The sequence below is a fragment of the Diplodia corticola genome (assembly GCF_001883845.1).
Source record: "Diplodia corticola strain CBS 112549 chromosome Unknown scaffold65, whole genome shotgun sequence".
NCBI classification, from domain to species: Eukaryota; Fungi; Ascomycota; class Dothideomycetes; order Botryosphaeriales; family Botryosphaeriaceae; genus Diplodia; species Diplodia corticola.
The window spans coordinates 44082-56675 of record NW_017971544.1 but is presented as its reverse complement, the minus strand read 5'-3'; the positions used below and the strand labels follow the sequence as shown (position 1 = coordinate 56675).

The following is a 12594-nucleotide window of genomic DNA, read 5'->3' as shown; positions in this document are numbered from 1 at the left end:
AGTGCGCGTCATCGGCCTAGCTACTACCCCGCTAAGGAGCGATAGGGAAGGCACCACCCTGCCCGGCGAGAGAGGGGTAGGTAGCTCCCGCTTATCTGCGGCGCGAACGCCTATAGATTGCATCGCATCGACCGAGCTGGCCTCGAACAGCCCTGACCTGTTCCTCTGCTTGGACTCAAAATGGCAGACTACAGCACGTACAAGCTCGGCGATTTCAAGCTCAAGTCCGGCGGCCTCATCCCGGACGCCTTCATTGCATACAAGACTTTCGGTGAACCCGGCCTGCCTACTGTCATCTACCCCACTTGGTACTCTGGACGTAGGTGTGCACCTGAGCATTGCGCCTCCCAAGGTCGCTTCGGCTGAGACTCATAGTGATTTCCGACAACGAATGGCTCATTGGAGAAGACAAGACATTGAATCCGCGGAAGTATTTCATTGTCATCACCGCGCTGTTTGGAAATGGCCAATCCTCATCGCCCTCCAACACCCCTGGACTGAAGCCATTCCCCGACGTCCTATTCTACGATAATGTACGAGCCCAGTACGAGCTAGTGACAAAGCATCTGGGTATCAAGCATGCCAAAGCCGTGCTGGGATGGTCCATGGGCGCCGGCCAGACTTACCAATGGGCTACCCAATATCCCGACTTCATGGATCTGGTTGTCCCTTTCTGTGGATCTGCGAAGACGTCGCTGCACAACCAGGTCTTCCTCGAAGGCGTGAAGTCGGCTCTCCTGGCCGCAAAGGGCGTGCCGTCGGGCGGATCAGCGAAGGGCGAAGCGCTGGCAAAGGCTGGCGACTATCGTCCTTGGACAGCTGAGGAGAAAAGCGTTGGTCTCAAAGCATTTGGCCGTGGGTACGCCGGCTGGGGATTCAGCCAGGCATTCTACAGAGAGAAGCTGTACGAGACGGCCCTGGGCTTCAAGAATCTGGAGGACTTCATGGTGAACTTTTGGGAAGCATGGGCGTGTTCTAAGGGTTTGTCGCAGATGACGTGCAACAAATCCGGACGCTAACGCAGGCAGATCCGGAAAACCTCATGGTTATGCTTCACACATGGCAGGCAGGAGACTGTTCAGACCAGGAGCCGTACAACGGAGATTTTGCGAAGGCGATGCAGGGCATCACGGCCAAAGCCCTGGTGCTGCCGAGCAAGACCGATCTCTATTTCCCGTAAGATCAGCAAGCACACATCCAGGCAAAGCTGACCGAATGCACAGTCCCGAGGACTCGGCCAATGAGGTCGCCACCATGCGCCCGGGGATAGGCGCGATGGAGGCTTTCCCGTCCGTCTGGGGACATTGGGCTGGAGGTGAGTTGCAATGCGCGACAGCCGTGTGTGTGGACCGGAATGCTGAGACGGCGCTGCAGGACCCGGCCAAAGCAAGGACGATGTGCAGTGGCTCGACGCGAAGCTGGGGGCTTTTTTTGGGAGCGGGTAGGGGCCGCCAGGAGGAAATAGAGGGCCCGGGCGCCGTACTGGTTCTGCAGTATAATGAGTACCGATGCTGTAGCAGACTGTGTCGCCCCGAAATGACAAGCGACGTGAAACTAGGCGTGGGCATTGGCCGCGCAGGCAGGCGGGCGGGCTGTGCGGCGAAATTGAGAGGCAGCGCCAGGGTCAAGGCACAGGCGGGTCGGCGATGCGCGGCCACAACCCGTGTGGATGATGGTGCCTTGGCCTTGGCGCGAAGCTCCTCGCTCGCACGACGCTGCCCTGCTTCAACAACCTAATCACCTCCACCACCACCCGAACCCTGGCCACCCAGTCCATCCACCCAGTCGCCCGTCCTCAGCGCCCCGGCATGCAGCTTTGCGCTTAAATCCAGCCACTCCGAACCCCCACCTGCCGCTCCAAAGCTGCGCGCTCGCCCCAACCTACCTTTTCCACAGCTGCGCACCCGCCACTCATCTGCTCGCCCTCACGTCGCCTGAGGCAAGATGGCCGGCCAATCCGGTAGGCGCTGGGGCGTGACGGATCCCATTTCACGCGCGCCCCCCACCGATGCCGAGCTGGCGCTGGATGCCGCTCTTCTGGACGAGTTGCGCAGCCAGAACACCTTTGAGGCCCCAGAGGAGACGGAGAAAAGGTGCGTTTGTCGCCCTCACCACCACCGTCTGCGCCGTGCTGACGCTTCGCAGGGGCGCCGCTCTGCACACTCTGCAAAAGGCTGTCGAAGAGTTTGTCCGTCACGTTGGCCATGTGAAGGGCCTTGCGCCCTCCGTTATCGAGAACGCTGGCGGCAAGATCTGCACCTTTGGTAGCTATCGCCTGGGTGTCTACGGTCCCGGTATGTACTTGTCCGTTTGGCGCGCGCCCGCGCACGCACGAACACCGCTCCTCTAATGCTTTTCTTCCCTTGGATTAGGCTCCGATATCGATACGCTCGTCCTTGCACCCAAGCACGTCACCCGTGACGACTTCTTTGCGCATTTCATCAACGTCCTCGAGAAAGTTGCGCCTCCTGGCGCCATCGAGAAATTCTCGCCGGTTCCCGATGCCTTCACTCCAATCATCAAGATGGACTTCCTCGGGATCGATATCGACTTGATCTTCGCTCGCCTTGCCATCGCCTCGGTACCCCTAGATCTCGACTTGAAGGACAATAGCTTGCTCCGTGGTCTGGATGAGACGGATTTGCGCAGTGTGAACGGCACTCGCGTTACGGACGAGGTGCTCTCTCTGGTCCCTCAACCTAAGATCTTCAGACAGGTCACCAGAGCTGTCAAGCTATGGGCTCAGCGTACGTGTAGACATCCATGGTTTTTCGGTCACGCCAAGCTGATATAGGGACGAACAGGCCACGCCATCTATGCGAACATTGTTGGGTTCCCGGGAGGTATCGCTTGGGCTATGATGGTTGCGCGTATATGCCAGCTGTACCCAATGGCTTGTGCTGCCGTTGTCCTGGGCCGCTTCTTTTACCTGATGAGCACATGGCCCTGGCCGCGTCCCATCATGCTGAAGGAGATCGAGGATGGTCCGCTGCAAGTCCGCGTCTGGAATCCTCAAATCTACCCCGGCGACAAGCGCCACCTGATGCCGATCATCACCCCTGCTTACCCTTCAATGTGTGCAACGCACAACATTACACACTCGACGCAGAAGGTCATCAAGCGCGAACTACTGCGTGCGAGCCAGATCACCAGTGATATCCTGGCGGAGAAGCGACGCTGGCGGGATTTGTTCGATAAGCACACCTTCTTCACCCAAGACTTCAAGTACTATCTTAGCATTGTCGCAGCAAGCCATGACAAGGAGGCGCAGGACAACTGGAGCAGCTCTGTCGAGTCCAAGGTCCGCAAGCTCGTCGGTTTGATTGAACAATCGCCCGCGGAGGACGTTGAACTGGCCCAGCCATTCAACAAAGGCTTCAAGCGCGTCCATCACTGCAAGACGGAGGAAGACAAAGAAGAGATTTTGCAGGGTAGCGTGAAGTACTCGGTCAAGACCGACACCACTGATGAGTCGAACGGCATGCTTCAGGACATCGGTGCTGGGGGCGCCGCAGACAAGCTCGATTTGTCCAACGGCGACGCCAACGGCAAGGAAGCCAACGGCGACAGCCCCATTACCGTCTACACGACTACTTTCTACATTGGCATTGAGCTGAAGCCAGGTAAGTCTCCTATGAGTTCAGACAAGGTTTGGCTGCTTAAATCCTGCAGGCGCCAAGTCACTTGACATCTCCTATGCGGTCTCGGAATTCAAGCGTCTGTGCCAGGAGTGGGCTAACTACGATCAACACCTGCATTCAATCCGCATCGTGCACACGAGGAGGTAGGCCCCAAGGATTGGTTCGAAACAGGCAACCTCCCCTTATATACTGATGTGCGGCAGCTACGACCTCCCAGATGATTGCTTTGACGCGGGCGAGGCGAAGCCGGTAAAGGCCAAGAAAGTTAAGACGACAAAGAAGCGCTCTCATCGCGAAGCCGGAATGGAGGTCAGTCAAGGAAGAAAACCCGAGTCTGGAGGCGCGCCGCCGGTGAAAGTCGCGCAACTCTTCCGCCGAGAAGAGTCCCCGATTGAATCGCTCGGGCTAGGTTGCTCCGAGCACATGGGTCTTTTGCTGATGCAATGCTTACATGGTACAGGAAACGCTGTCGCAGAACTCCGCAAAGCGTCGCCTCTCGTCGAACGGAGAGGCGGTGGCAACCCCCGCCGGCTGAGCTCAGCACCAAGGTGTAGTTTGAGCGTTGATCGCCTCTTCAGAGTGTGGAGTGGAGCAGATGCCTGATTGATCGAAAGATGAGAGCAGATCGCACACAGTTTGCACATTCGCCAGATCACCCGCACCGAACCTCCGTTTCCTCTCCATAGAGAGCTAAGCAACCCCAGGATCAAGGCCTGCGACTGGATTCCAGGTTTGTGTCGTTTCCTTGCACTAATTCGAAAGATATAAAAAAAAAACCAAGTATTCACCAGATCGGTGGATAGATTGCTCTTCTCCCGCAAAATTCCTAAAGAAAAGAAAAAAAAACCAACACATGCCTCAGCAGTGGCTTTGAAACACAATTCAGTAATCAGCACGGGTGGGTTGCTTTTCGCATACAGCACGGCTAAATTGGGATGCTATGGAGCCGAGAAGGCACAAATAGCATGTTGGAGGCGTTTTATCCTGTTCCAGGCGTCGGGGTCAACGGAGGTATCGGCGAGATTCAGAGAGGCTGCTTTCACCATCTGGGTTCACGCTGTTTCCCATAGCTGCCCGAGGGGCGGCAGTTATGTAGATAGCCTTGCACTAATTGATTCCGATTTTGAGGGGCCCAAAGGCCTCGGGATTTCAACAAGAGCTCCATGGGTAGTGAACGTACGTCTCGGGAGCCCGAATGAGCTTCACCTAAGGGCTGTTGCAGGTGTGGGCTTATCGATAAGACCTACCTATCTTATCGGACATGACAATGACGTCATGGGCGTCACTACGTAGTAGGCGTCCAACGTTGGCGTCTTTTGCTTGCGATCATCACCCCGCCAAGCGCTGCCGGACAAGGACGTCCTCAGACGATGCGCATGTGGAAGCGTAGCCGGGCGATGGTGCGTCCGTGTCTCTGCCGAGAGGCCGTCACGCCGTCTGCTCCGTCTCACACACATACACCGCGCCTTCACCCTAATCCGCTCTCTCGTGAAGTCATCCCTCACGTCATCCCCGTATCATAGATTGAACTGGACCCCGCATTGCACCAGTACCAGACGACCCAAAATAGGAGCTATCGATAAAATGAGCGCCGCAAACAGTACCACTGCCTCCTCTCCGCCTGCAACAGCACAGCCGCCTCCGTCCGAGCAGAAAGCAAAGGACGACTACCCCACGCATTCAAACCTCTTGATGTCCGGCGCGAAGAAGATCTTCAACAAGGCATCGATACTGCATCCGCAGCAAGTCTACACCGCAAGGCTCAAGGCCTCCGAGCAGAGAGTGAACCCACCGCTTCGAAGACTGAGCGTCGACCGCCCGCAACAGCAGCCCAAGGGCGTCAGGGAAACCACCTCGACGCAGCAGCAGCAGCAGCAGCAGCAGCAACAAAAGGCAGCCAACATGTCCACCTCCGCCACCGCGGGCAGCAGCAGCAGCAGCAGCAGCAGCAAGCCCGGCGAGCACTTCGAGCCGCGGCAGACGGCGACGGACGAGGACTACACGCCGGACCCATCCAAGTCGCTGCCGCTGGACGGGCCGCGGCAGGCGCTGGTCGACGACATCGTCGCGCTGTACGGCTGCGCGCCGACGGTGGAGCGCGTGCGGCGCTACGCGGCCGACTGCGTGTACGACGACCAGTTCGTCTACGCCAACGACCGCTTCAAGATGGCCGGCCAGTGGTTCGCGCTGCCGAAGCTGTTCAGCGCCAGCGTCAACAACGGCTACCAGGTCGTCAAGAACGAGAGGGATTTCATACAGTTCAAGAACGATCAGGTAGGGAGTCTTTCCCCCTCCCCCCGCCTCCCGATGTTCGGAACAAATCGTGAAAGGTCGACGGTGCGCTTACTGGCTGTCTGTCTTTCTACAGTCGTGGACTTTCCGCGTCATTCCAAAGACGGCCCGGGTGACGGGCCTCGTCTCGCTGTCGCTCGACCCGGACACGGTCGACTCGGACTTCATCCAAGTCAAGTACCACAAGGATCAGGCCAATGACAAGGACTACAGCCACGAGGGCTTGGGATTCAGCTTCAAGAAGTGGCAAGCTGACCAGGTCGCCAAGCATATGGATAGTGAGGAGGTGAAGGCGTTTGAGGCGGACAGGACTGCCGCAAAGGAGCACGTGAGGAAATACGGCACTGGGGAGGAAGAGGGAAATGCGCCGAAGGAGGATTTTACGAAGTACTGAAGGCAGGTGAAGAGCGTGAGGTTTGTTGGGTAAGGACGAAAGAAGGATCACCTTGTATATCTGCATCTTGTTTCAAGCACTTTACTCAATGCTGTGAGTATCGGGAGTATTTAAAGACTTTATAGGTTAATATCTGTACATGCTTGCCGCACAGGCTTGTGGCTCAAGTGTCATCGTCTAATGCGCCACCCAGCTTCCGAAGACGAGATTGGATGTGTGCGATCTACGCGCAGAGTGATATTGGTGTGGGTTCTTACGTGTGTTGGAAGCAGAAAAGGTGCTAGTATCTATGCGACTATATTTGGTGGAGCCGCAGGACCTTGGACATGCGCTCACCAATTCCCAGCATTCTCAACATTGGTGCAGTTCCACACTACCAGCAGGTGGATGTACCCTCTTACAGCTTTCCAGTGAACACATTCAGCAGCAAAGAAAGATGGTATACGCAAGACTCCGCATTTGATGAAGAAGTAACTACTATCCAAAACCGAAAGCTTCCCACTACCCAAGCCCTCCAAACCTCGTCCTCCACAGTCGCACTCGTATGACGATGACGATGCGCCCAGGCTGGCAGCCAGTGCAATCGGTACCTGCTCATAATCACGACTTGTCAGCGCAAGCGTTTCTTGAATGAATCTTTGTGGCAAAATTCAAACATGTCTCTCTCCCCGGGTCAGATTTAGCTCATATTGTGTTTTCGTCTCTGGACCTAGATCCCTCGCCTCCATGACCGCGCACCCTTCTAATCCAGCCTTGACAACCACACCAGCGGTTACACCCGCGAAGGCAAACCTAGCGAGGCCATGATTGGAAGACGGACGCCACCGCAATGAAGGGCTTGCAGACATGGAAAGCGCGAGACTTTCGGTCGTAGATCTCAGATAGCTGTTCTTTTGACGGCCCGGCTTGGGTCCGTCGGTCATTCATGGGGCATGGGTGGGCTGTGACAACGAGGTGAAGAAGGGACTTACTTGTGCGAAGAAGAGTCGAGCGTGGTGCGGTAGGCGCGACGATATCGGTCGGCGGCGCTGACGGCGTGCGCGCCTGAAAGACTTGGGTGGGCGGAGTGATCCGCGGTAGTTGAAGAAGCTTGGAGGAAGAGATAGCGGGCGAGAGGTTTTTGTAGCTGCCGCTCGTTGATGGGAAGCTGCGGCACGCGACAGGCGGGCAACGCTAGGCCCGTTTGGGGGGGGTGCGCGTTGCGGTTGCCCTGGGGAACGAAGAGCAAAGGTACTCACGTCAAGCCGTTTAAGGCAGTGACCGTGGATCGGGAAGGTGCAGTGAGTGTAACTCACACCAACCGTGCCTCACCGCTAACTCTTCACCTCCAACTCTTCATTCACCTCCAAAAGGTCTGAACGGCGGGAATTTGTAGGTCTTCCACATCACTTTTTTCTTGCATAACGTTCACACCTTGCTTCTCTCTAGCATCAGTAGCCACCCGACAAAGGCCATCAGTCTTTTGGCTGGTGATCATTTCATCTATTTACATCGCCCTTTGTGATTTTGACTACCACATAAGACACACCTCTAAAGCCACCGGCTTTCAGCCACTGTCCTCATCACCCGGCATTACTTACCTATTCAATGGTTTCAGCTGGGTCTGCAGGCTCGTTTAATTGGAGTACTTCATGGCCAAGCTGCGATCAGTAAGAGAAGATGCCAGTAGGCTTGGAGAACATTACTTTCACTAGTAACCAAATTCCCGTGATGAGATGGTGTAGAAAGAGCAAACAGCAATCATAAACTCTATTTGGTATCGTAGGTCTATATGAGTTTTTCCACAACGTTTAACACCTGTTTTCTGTACACCAGACTCGCCTTCTCAGCTGAGAGATCCCTCTTTTTATTTTTATTTTTTTTAAGCGCTCAGCTTGGCCTCGTACTCGCTGATCACAGCGTCCAGCGCCTTCAGGAGCTCATCCTTGCGCTCCTGCTTACACCAGCTGCCCTCAATGGCACCCCTACAGATCCAGTCCCAGTCTTTAACAGACAGATTAAAAGCCTTTTGGACCGCCACGTAATTGTCAAGGATGTAGCCGCCGAAGTAAGCGGGGTCATCGCTGTTGATGCTGAAACGAACGCCAGCATCGATAAACTGGCGGATCGGCATCTCTGCGACCTCCTTGATGCCACGGAGGACAACGTTGCTGAGCGGGCATGTGGTCAGCAGAATCTTTTCTTCTGCGACGCGCCGCATCAGCGCGGGGTCCTCGGTCAGGCGGCGGCCGTGATCGATGCGCTGCACGCCCAGCAGGTCGAGCGAGTCCCGGATGAAGCTGGGGGGCCCCTCCTCGCCGGCGTGGGCGGTGCGCTTCAGGCCCAGCTTGCCGGCGCGGTGATACAGCTCCTCGAACAGCTGCGGCGGAAAGGGGGCTTCGGAGGAGTCGAGGCCGATGCCCGCGATCTGGCCGCCCACGTAACTGGCCTGCACCTGCTCGTGCTCGAACGTGTCGAGACAATCCTGCGGCGGGAGGTGGCGCAGGAAGCAGCAGATCAGCTCGGTTGAGATGCCGAGCTCGCGCGTGGCGCGATGGCGGGCGGCGCTGAAGCCCTGCAACACGGTATCGTACGAGATTCCGCGGGAAGTGTGCGCTTGCGGGTCGAAAAAGACTTCGGCATGCGCCACGCCGCCAGCGGCCGCGTGCTGGAAATAGTCCCAGGCCAACGCCTCGAAGTCCGAGGCATGGATGAGGACAGACATGCCAATGTAGTAGTAGTGCAGAAAGTCATCAAGGGAGGTGAAACTAAAACAGGCGGGATCAGCAGGGCGTGAGGCAGAATTCCCGATGTCACGTGTGGCCAGGGGCGGGCGCAGAACCGGGGGAGTGGTAGAGCAGCCTACCGTTCGTAGCGGGCAAGGAGGGCTTGCGGAGAGGCAAATGCGGGGTCGTCGCTCGGGAGGGCGATGTTGTTGCTCTTGGCGAGGGCGAACAGCACCGCGGGCGTCAGCGCGCCCTCCAAGTGCATGTGCTGCTCGCACTTGGGGAGCGCCCTCAGGAACGCGTGGGTCTGCTCGTTGCACATTGTGGTTGGTTGTTTTCGGAAGCCGGGCGCGGGTAGCTTGGGCAGGAGACAGAAAAGCTTAACGTCTTATGCAGAGGGCGAGACGCCGGCTGGGATTTGTTTTGGAAATTTTGCGAGAAGCCTAACGCGCGAGAAGGGCAATCTTTCAAGCGGCCGCAGAATCCCCGGATGCCAGACAGGAACACGGCCAATGGCAGAGCAGCACGGCACACGGCAGGGCTCAACGTGGCCGGCGGAGCAGTGCCCGGGCGATGCCGGCCACAGATTTGGGGAAAAAAGAAGCGGACCGCGCGGTCTGCGGCGTGCGGAACGCGGGCGGCGGCCGGATCCGAAGTTTGGGACAGCGGCGGGACAGCACGTGAAGATAACAAAGGGGTAACGGCGCCGTCTCCGCTCTGGCGAGGAGGAGCCGCCAACGGGCTGACGGCGGCTGGCTCGTAATGGTTGCAGCGCGCAGCGGGCATGGAAGGAGTCTGGAACGCTTGGCCGAGCAGGCCCTTCCAGGCCAAGGCTCGGATAGGGGGCATTTGCCGCAGATGCAGCGCTCGTATAGCGGAGGCCGTCCGACCGGGCAGCAATCGGCGGCTGTGGGCCGGCGGCACTTGTTGTTGCGGGCGGCACCAGCGCCATGCGGCGGATGACGACTGTCATCAAACCTCATCTCGCCGCCGCGCTCGCCGCACTCGCCACGGCGCGCCCTGGGGCGGTCACGTGTCGCGTGCCTCATGGACGCGGCAGTGGGCGTCTGGTTCGGGGCGATCGATGCGGGCAGGGCGCGCAATCCTTCGCGGCGTCCCACGAAAACGAACCTTGCGCGGGCTGCAGGCGGCTGGGAGTTGAGCCGGGGGCCACCAGTCGGGCAGCGGCAGGCCACGCGGGCAGCAGCCGGACGTGCGGACGGGCAGACGGGCAGCCGGCAACGGTGGTGGGCAGGCACCAGGCTGGGCCGCTGGCAGCAGGCAGGCCGCAGGCAGGCCGCAGGCAGGCGGCAGCGAGGGCGGCAGCGCAACAGGCGGGCTCGATCTCGGTACAGCGCCGTGGCCGATCTGCGGGCGGGCTCAAGGCCGCGTAGCGTGGGCCGTGGCGGCTTCGGCTAGGCGCGATCTGCTGGGGCAATTTCTGTCTGGGAGCGGCTGTGGCAGGGCAGCGACTGCCGGCTGCGAGATCGCTGGCGACGTCGACGTCGCCCGAAAGCAAAGCTGGTGCCGGGCCGAGAAGCGCAGCGCGCGCAGCGCCTAAGCCGAGCGCGCACGCGCGGCAAATCCTAACGGGAAGCGGTGCGAAAGCCGGGCGCCGTGGAGGATGATGTGCGCTCGGAAGTTGCCAATGCCTGTCGTTTTGGTCGGTTTCGCCGCCGGTGGAAGGGCGGAGGAATCCGACTGCCGAAAGCACGGAGATCCCGCGCGATGATCTGCGCTGTATTGTCGACCTTGAAACAGCAGATCGCCTGCCACCGCGGCTGCCCCAAGCCCCAGTGCCCCAGTGCCCCAATGCCATCCACCCACCCACCCCGCCGGGCAGCGAGCACGCGCGGTGCGTGCCAAATTTACCGTGCGGCTCCCTCGCGCAGCGCACAGGGTGAGACAGCGCCGACGCTAACAGCCTCGCGTAGAGTGCGCGCTGAGGCTGCTCGTCCACGACGCGGCCGACCTGCCCGGAGCAGGCGCTCGCCCGGCTCCAAATTGCCAGCAGCTGCCGGCCCTCATCAGGCCACGGCGCCCTGGGGCCCGGCCGAGGCCACGAGCGACGCGCCGGCCCAGCCCAGCCAGCGTGCCAGCGTGCAACGGCCTTCCAGAAGCGCGGGCCCGCGAGCCACGTTCTCGCCGGCGCGCGCCACAGCATCAGCGCAGCAGGCGCAGCAGGCCAGCCACCCGCCGCGCTTCTCCAGACTGGCGGGCCTCGTGGTTGGCTGGCAGGCGCGGCCTGCTCCACATTGCGTGACCGGGCAGCGTGTCGCGGCGGCGGTAGGGCTAGGCGCCGCATCGAGCAGGCGGCGCGCTCATCACCACCGCGCCAGATGGGCGCATCAGCATCCTTGGGCGGAAGCAGGCACAAGCACACACCGTGGCAGCGCGCGCCCCCGGGCGAATCCGGGCAGGCGGCCCCTGCAGGGATTGTGAGTGGTGAAGATTTTTGCCTACCCACTAGGATCCTAGATCCCGCCGTCGAAGCGGCGGCAAATACAGGACCCTGGCCAGATTAGCCTCCTGGACCTTGTCCTGCGCGCTGGGTCGTCTCCGCGCCCGCGCCTGCACCGTACCAGCTAACTCGAGATCACCATCTTCCCTAATGGAGCCAGCCGCCGCCGCTGATGCCTCGCGCTTGACTGATCGCCGCCCGCTGGCCCAGCCTGAGCCTGCTATATGTCCTCAGCAGCGCAGTCCCACCCGGGCCGCACCACACGAGAACGATACGAACATGCTGTGCTCCCGGTCCTCAATCAAATATGCGGACCGCTGACCGCTGACCGTTGCCCGCATCCATGTACGTGCCGTGGCGCCACCAAGAGCAGCTCCACGACCAGCGTTGACCAGCCGGCCGCGCGCTTCAGCCTCACCCGCCAGGGGGCGTGCCAGAAAACTCAGAGAGGCCGAGGCAGAGCAGCTCCAGCAATCTCGACAGACGTCAACCGCGCGAGCTCCTCCGCCGCCCCCTCCACTCCCACGGGCGACCTGGGAGCCTGCCGTTGATCCTTCCCCGGCGGCGGAAGCATCCTCGCCTGCCCCTCTCCGTCTGCTAGCGGGGGTCTCATGCACTCGCAGCAGCCGTGATAGGTAGGCCTGATCCCTCTCTCTCCTCTCGTCTGTCCCGCCACACACACACTCGCGCTGGTCACGCGCGGAGCTCTGCAAAAACTCGCCCGTCCCGACCGCGCACCGCATCCAGCGCCATACCCGCTCTCTCGCCAACCCGTTCCCGTGCCAATTGAACGCCTACCCGGTCGGCCTGTCCCGGCTTCAGCTGTTCATGGTACCTGTGCTGACGCCGCGCATGCAGCTGGCCTTCCCGTCCATACTTCAGCGCGGGATCATCCACGCCTGCGTTCCGAGCAAATCGGCATCCTTTCGAGCTGGTCGCACAGTCTGTGTGCTTGCCTGACGCAGACGACCAGCCCGCGCAGACCCCCACCCCGACGCTATTTTTGACCCGGACCGGTGCGCCATCGTCCTACCAGAGCACCACTGGAGCCCTCGCCGCTGTATGGTGCCGACCAGGGTTTGCCCATCTAATTCCCTCTTT

The 12594-nt window shown here is 59.7% G+C and overlaps 4 protein-coding genes across 4 annotated transcripts; 3 read left to right on the top strand and 1 right to left on the bottom strand.

Annotated features, from left to right (window-relative positions):
• Positions 1 to 180: 180 nt before the first annotated feature.
• BKCO1_6500017 (homoserine acetyltransferase family protein) lies at positions 181 to 1445 on the top strand (the record flags this gene model as incomplete). The annotated part of the gene is made up of 5 exons (XM_020278218.1): positions 181 to 319; positions 376 to 981; positions 1029 to 1176; positions 1224 to 1315; positions 1375 to 1445. The coding sequence occupies 5 exons, from the start codon at positions 181 to 183 to the stop codon at positions 1443 to 1445; spliced, it is 1056 nt and encodes a 351-aa protein (XP_020126414.1).
• Positions 1446 to 1944: 499 nt separating this feature from the next.
• Positions 1945 to 4244, top strand: BKCO1_6500016 (poly polymerase pap; the record flags this gene model as incomplete). Its single annotated transcript, XM_020278217.1, has 6 exons — positions 1945 to 2093; positions 2146 to 2294; positions 2373 to 2747; positions 2805 to 3623; positions 3673 to 3784; positions 3845 to 4244. The coding sequence occupies 6 exons, from the start codon at positions 1945 to 1947 to the stop codon at positions 4242 to 4244; spliced, it is 2004 nt and encodes a 667-aa protein (XP_020126415.1).
• Positions 4245 to 5225: 981 nt separating this feature from the next.
• On the top strand, positions 5226 to 6327 carry BKCO1_6500015 (fad dependent oxidoreductase; the record flags this gene model as incomplete). The annotated part of the gene is made up of 2 exons (XM_020278216.1): positions 5226 to 5915; positions 6010 to 6327. 2 exons carry the CDS (start codon positions 5226 to 5228, stop codon positions 6325 to 6327), a joined length of 1008 nt encoding a protein of 335 aa, XP_020126412.1.
• Positions 6328 to 8188: 1861 nt separating this feature from the next.
• BKCO1_6500014 (adenosine deaminase) lies at positions 8189 to 9354 on the bottom strand (the record flags this gene model as incomplete). The annotated part of the gene is made up of 2 exons (XM_020278215.1): positions 8189 to 9074; positions 9173 to 9354. 2 exons carry the CDS (start codon positions 9352 to 9354, stop codon positions 8189 to 8191), a joined length of 1068 nt encoding a protein of 355 aa, XP_020126413.1.
• Between the last annotated feature and the right edge of the window lie 3240 nt (positions 9355 to 12594).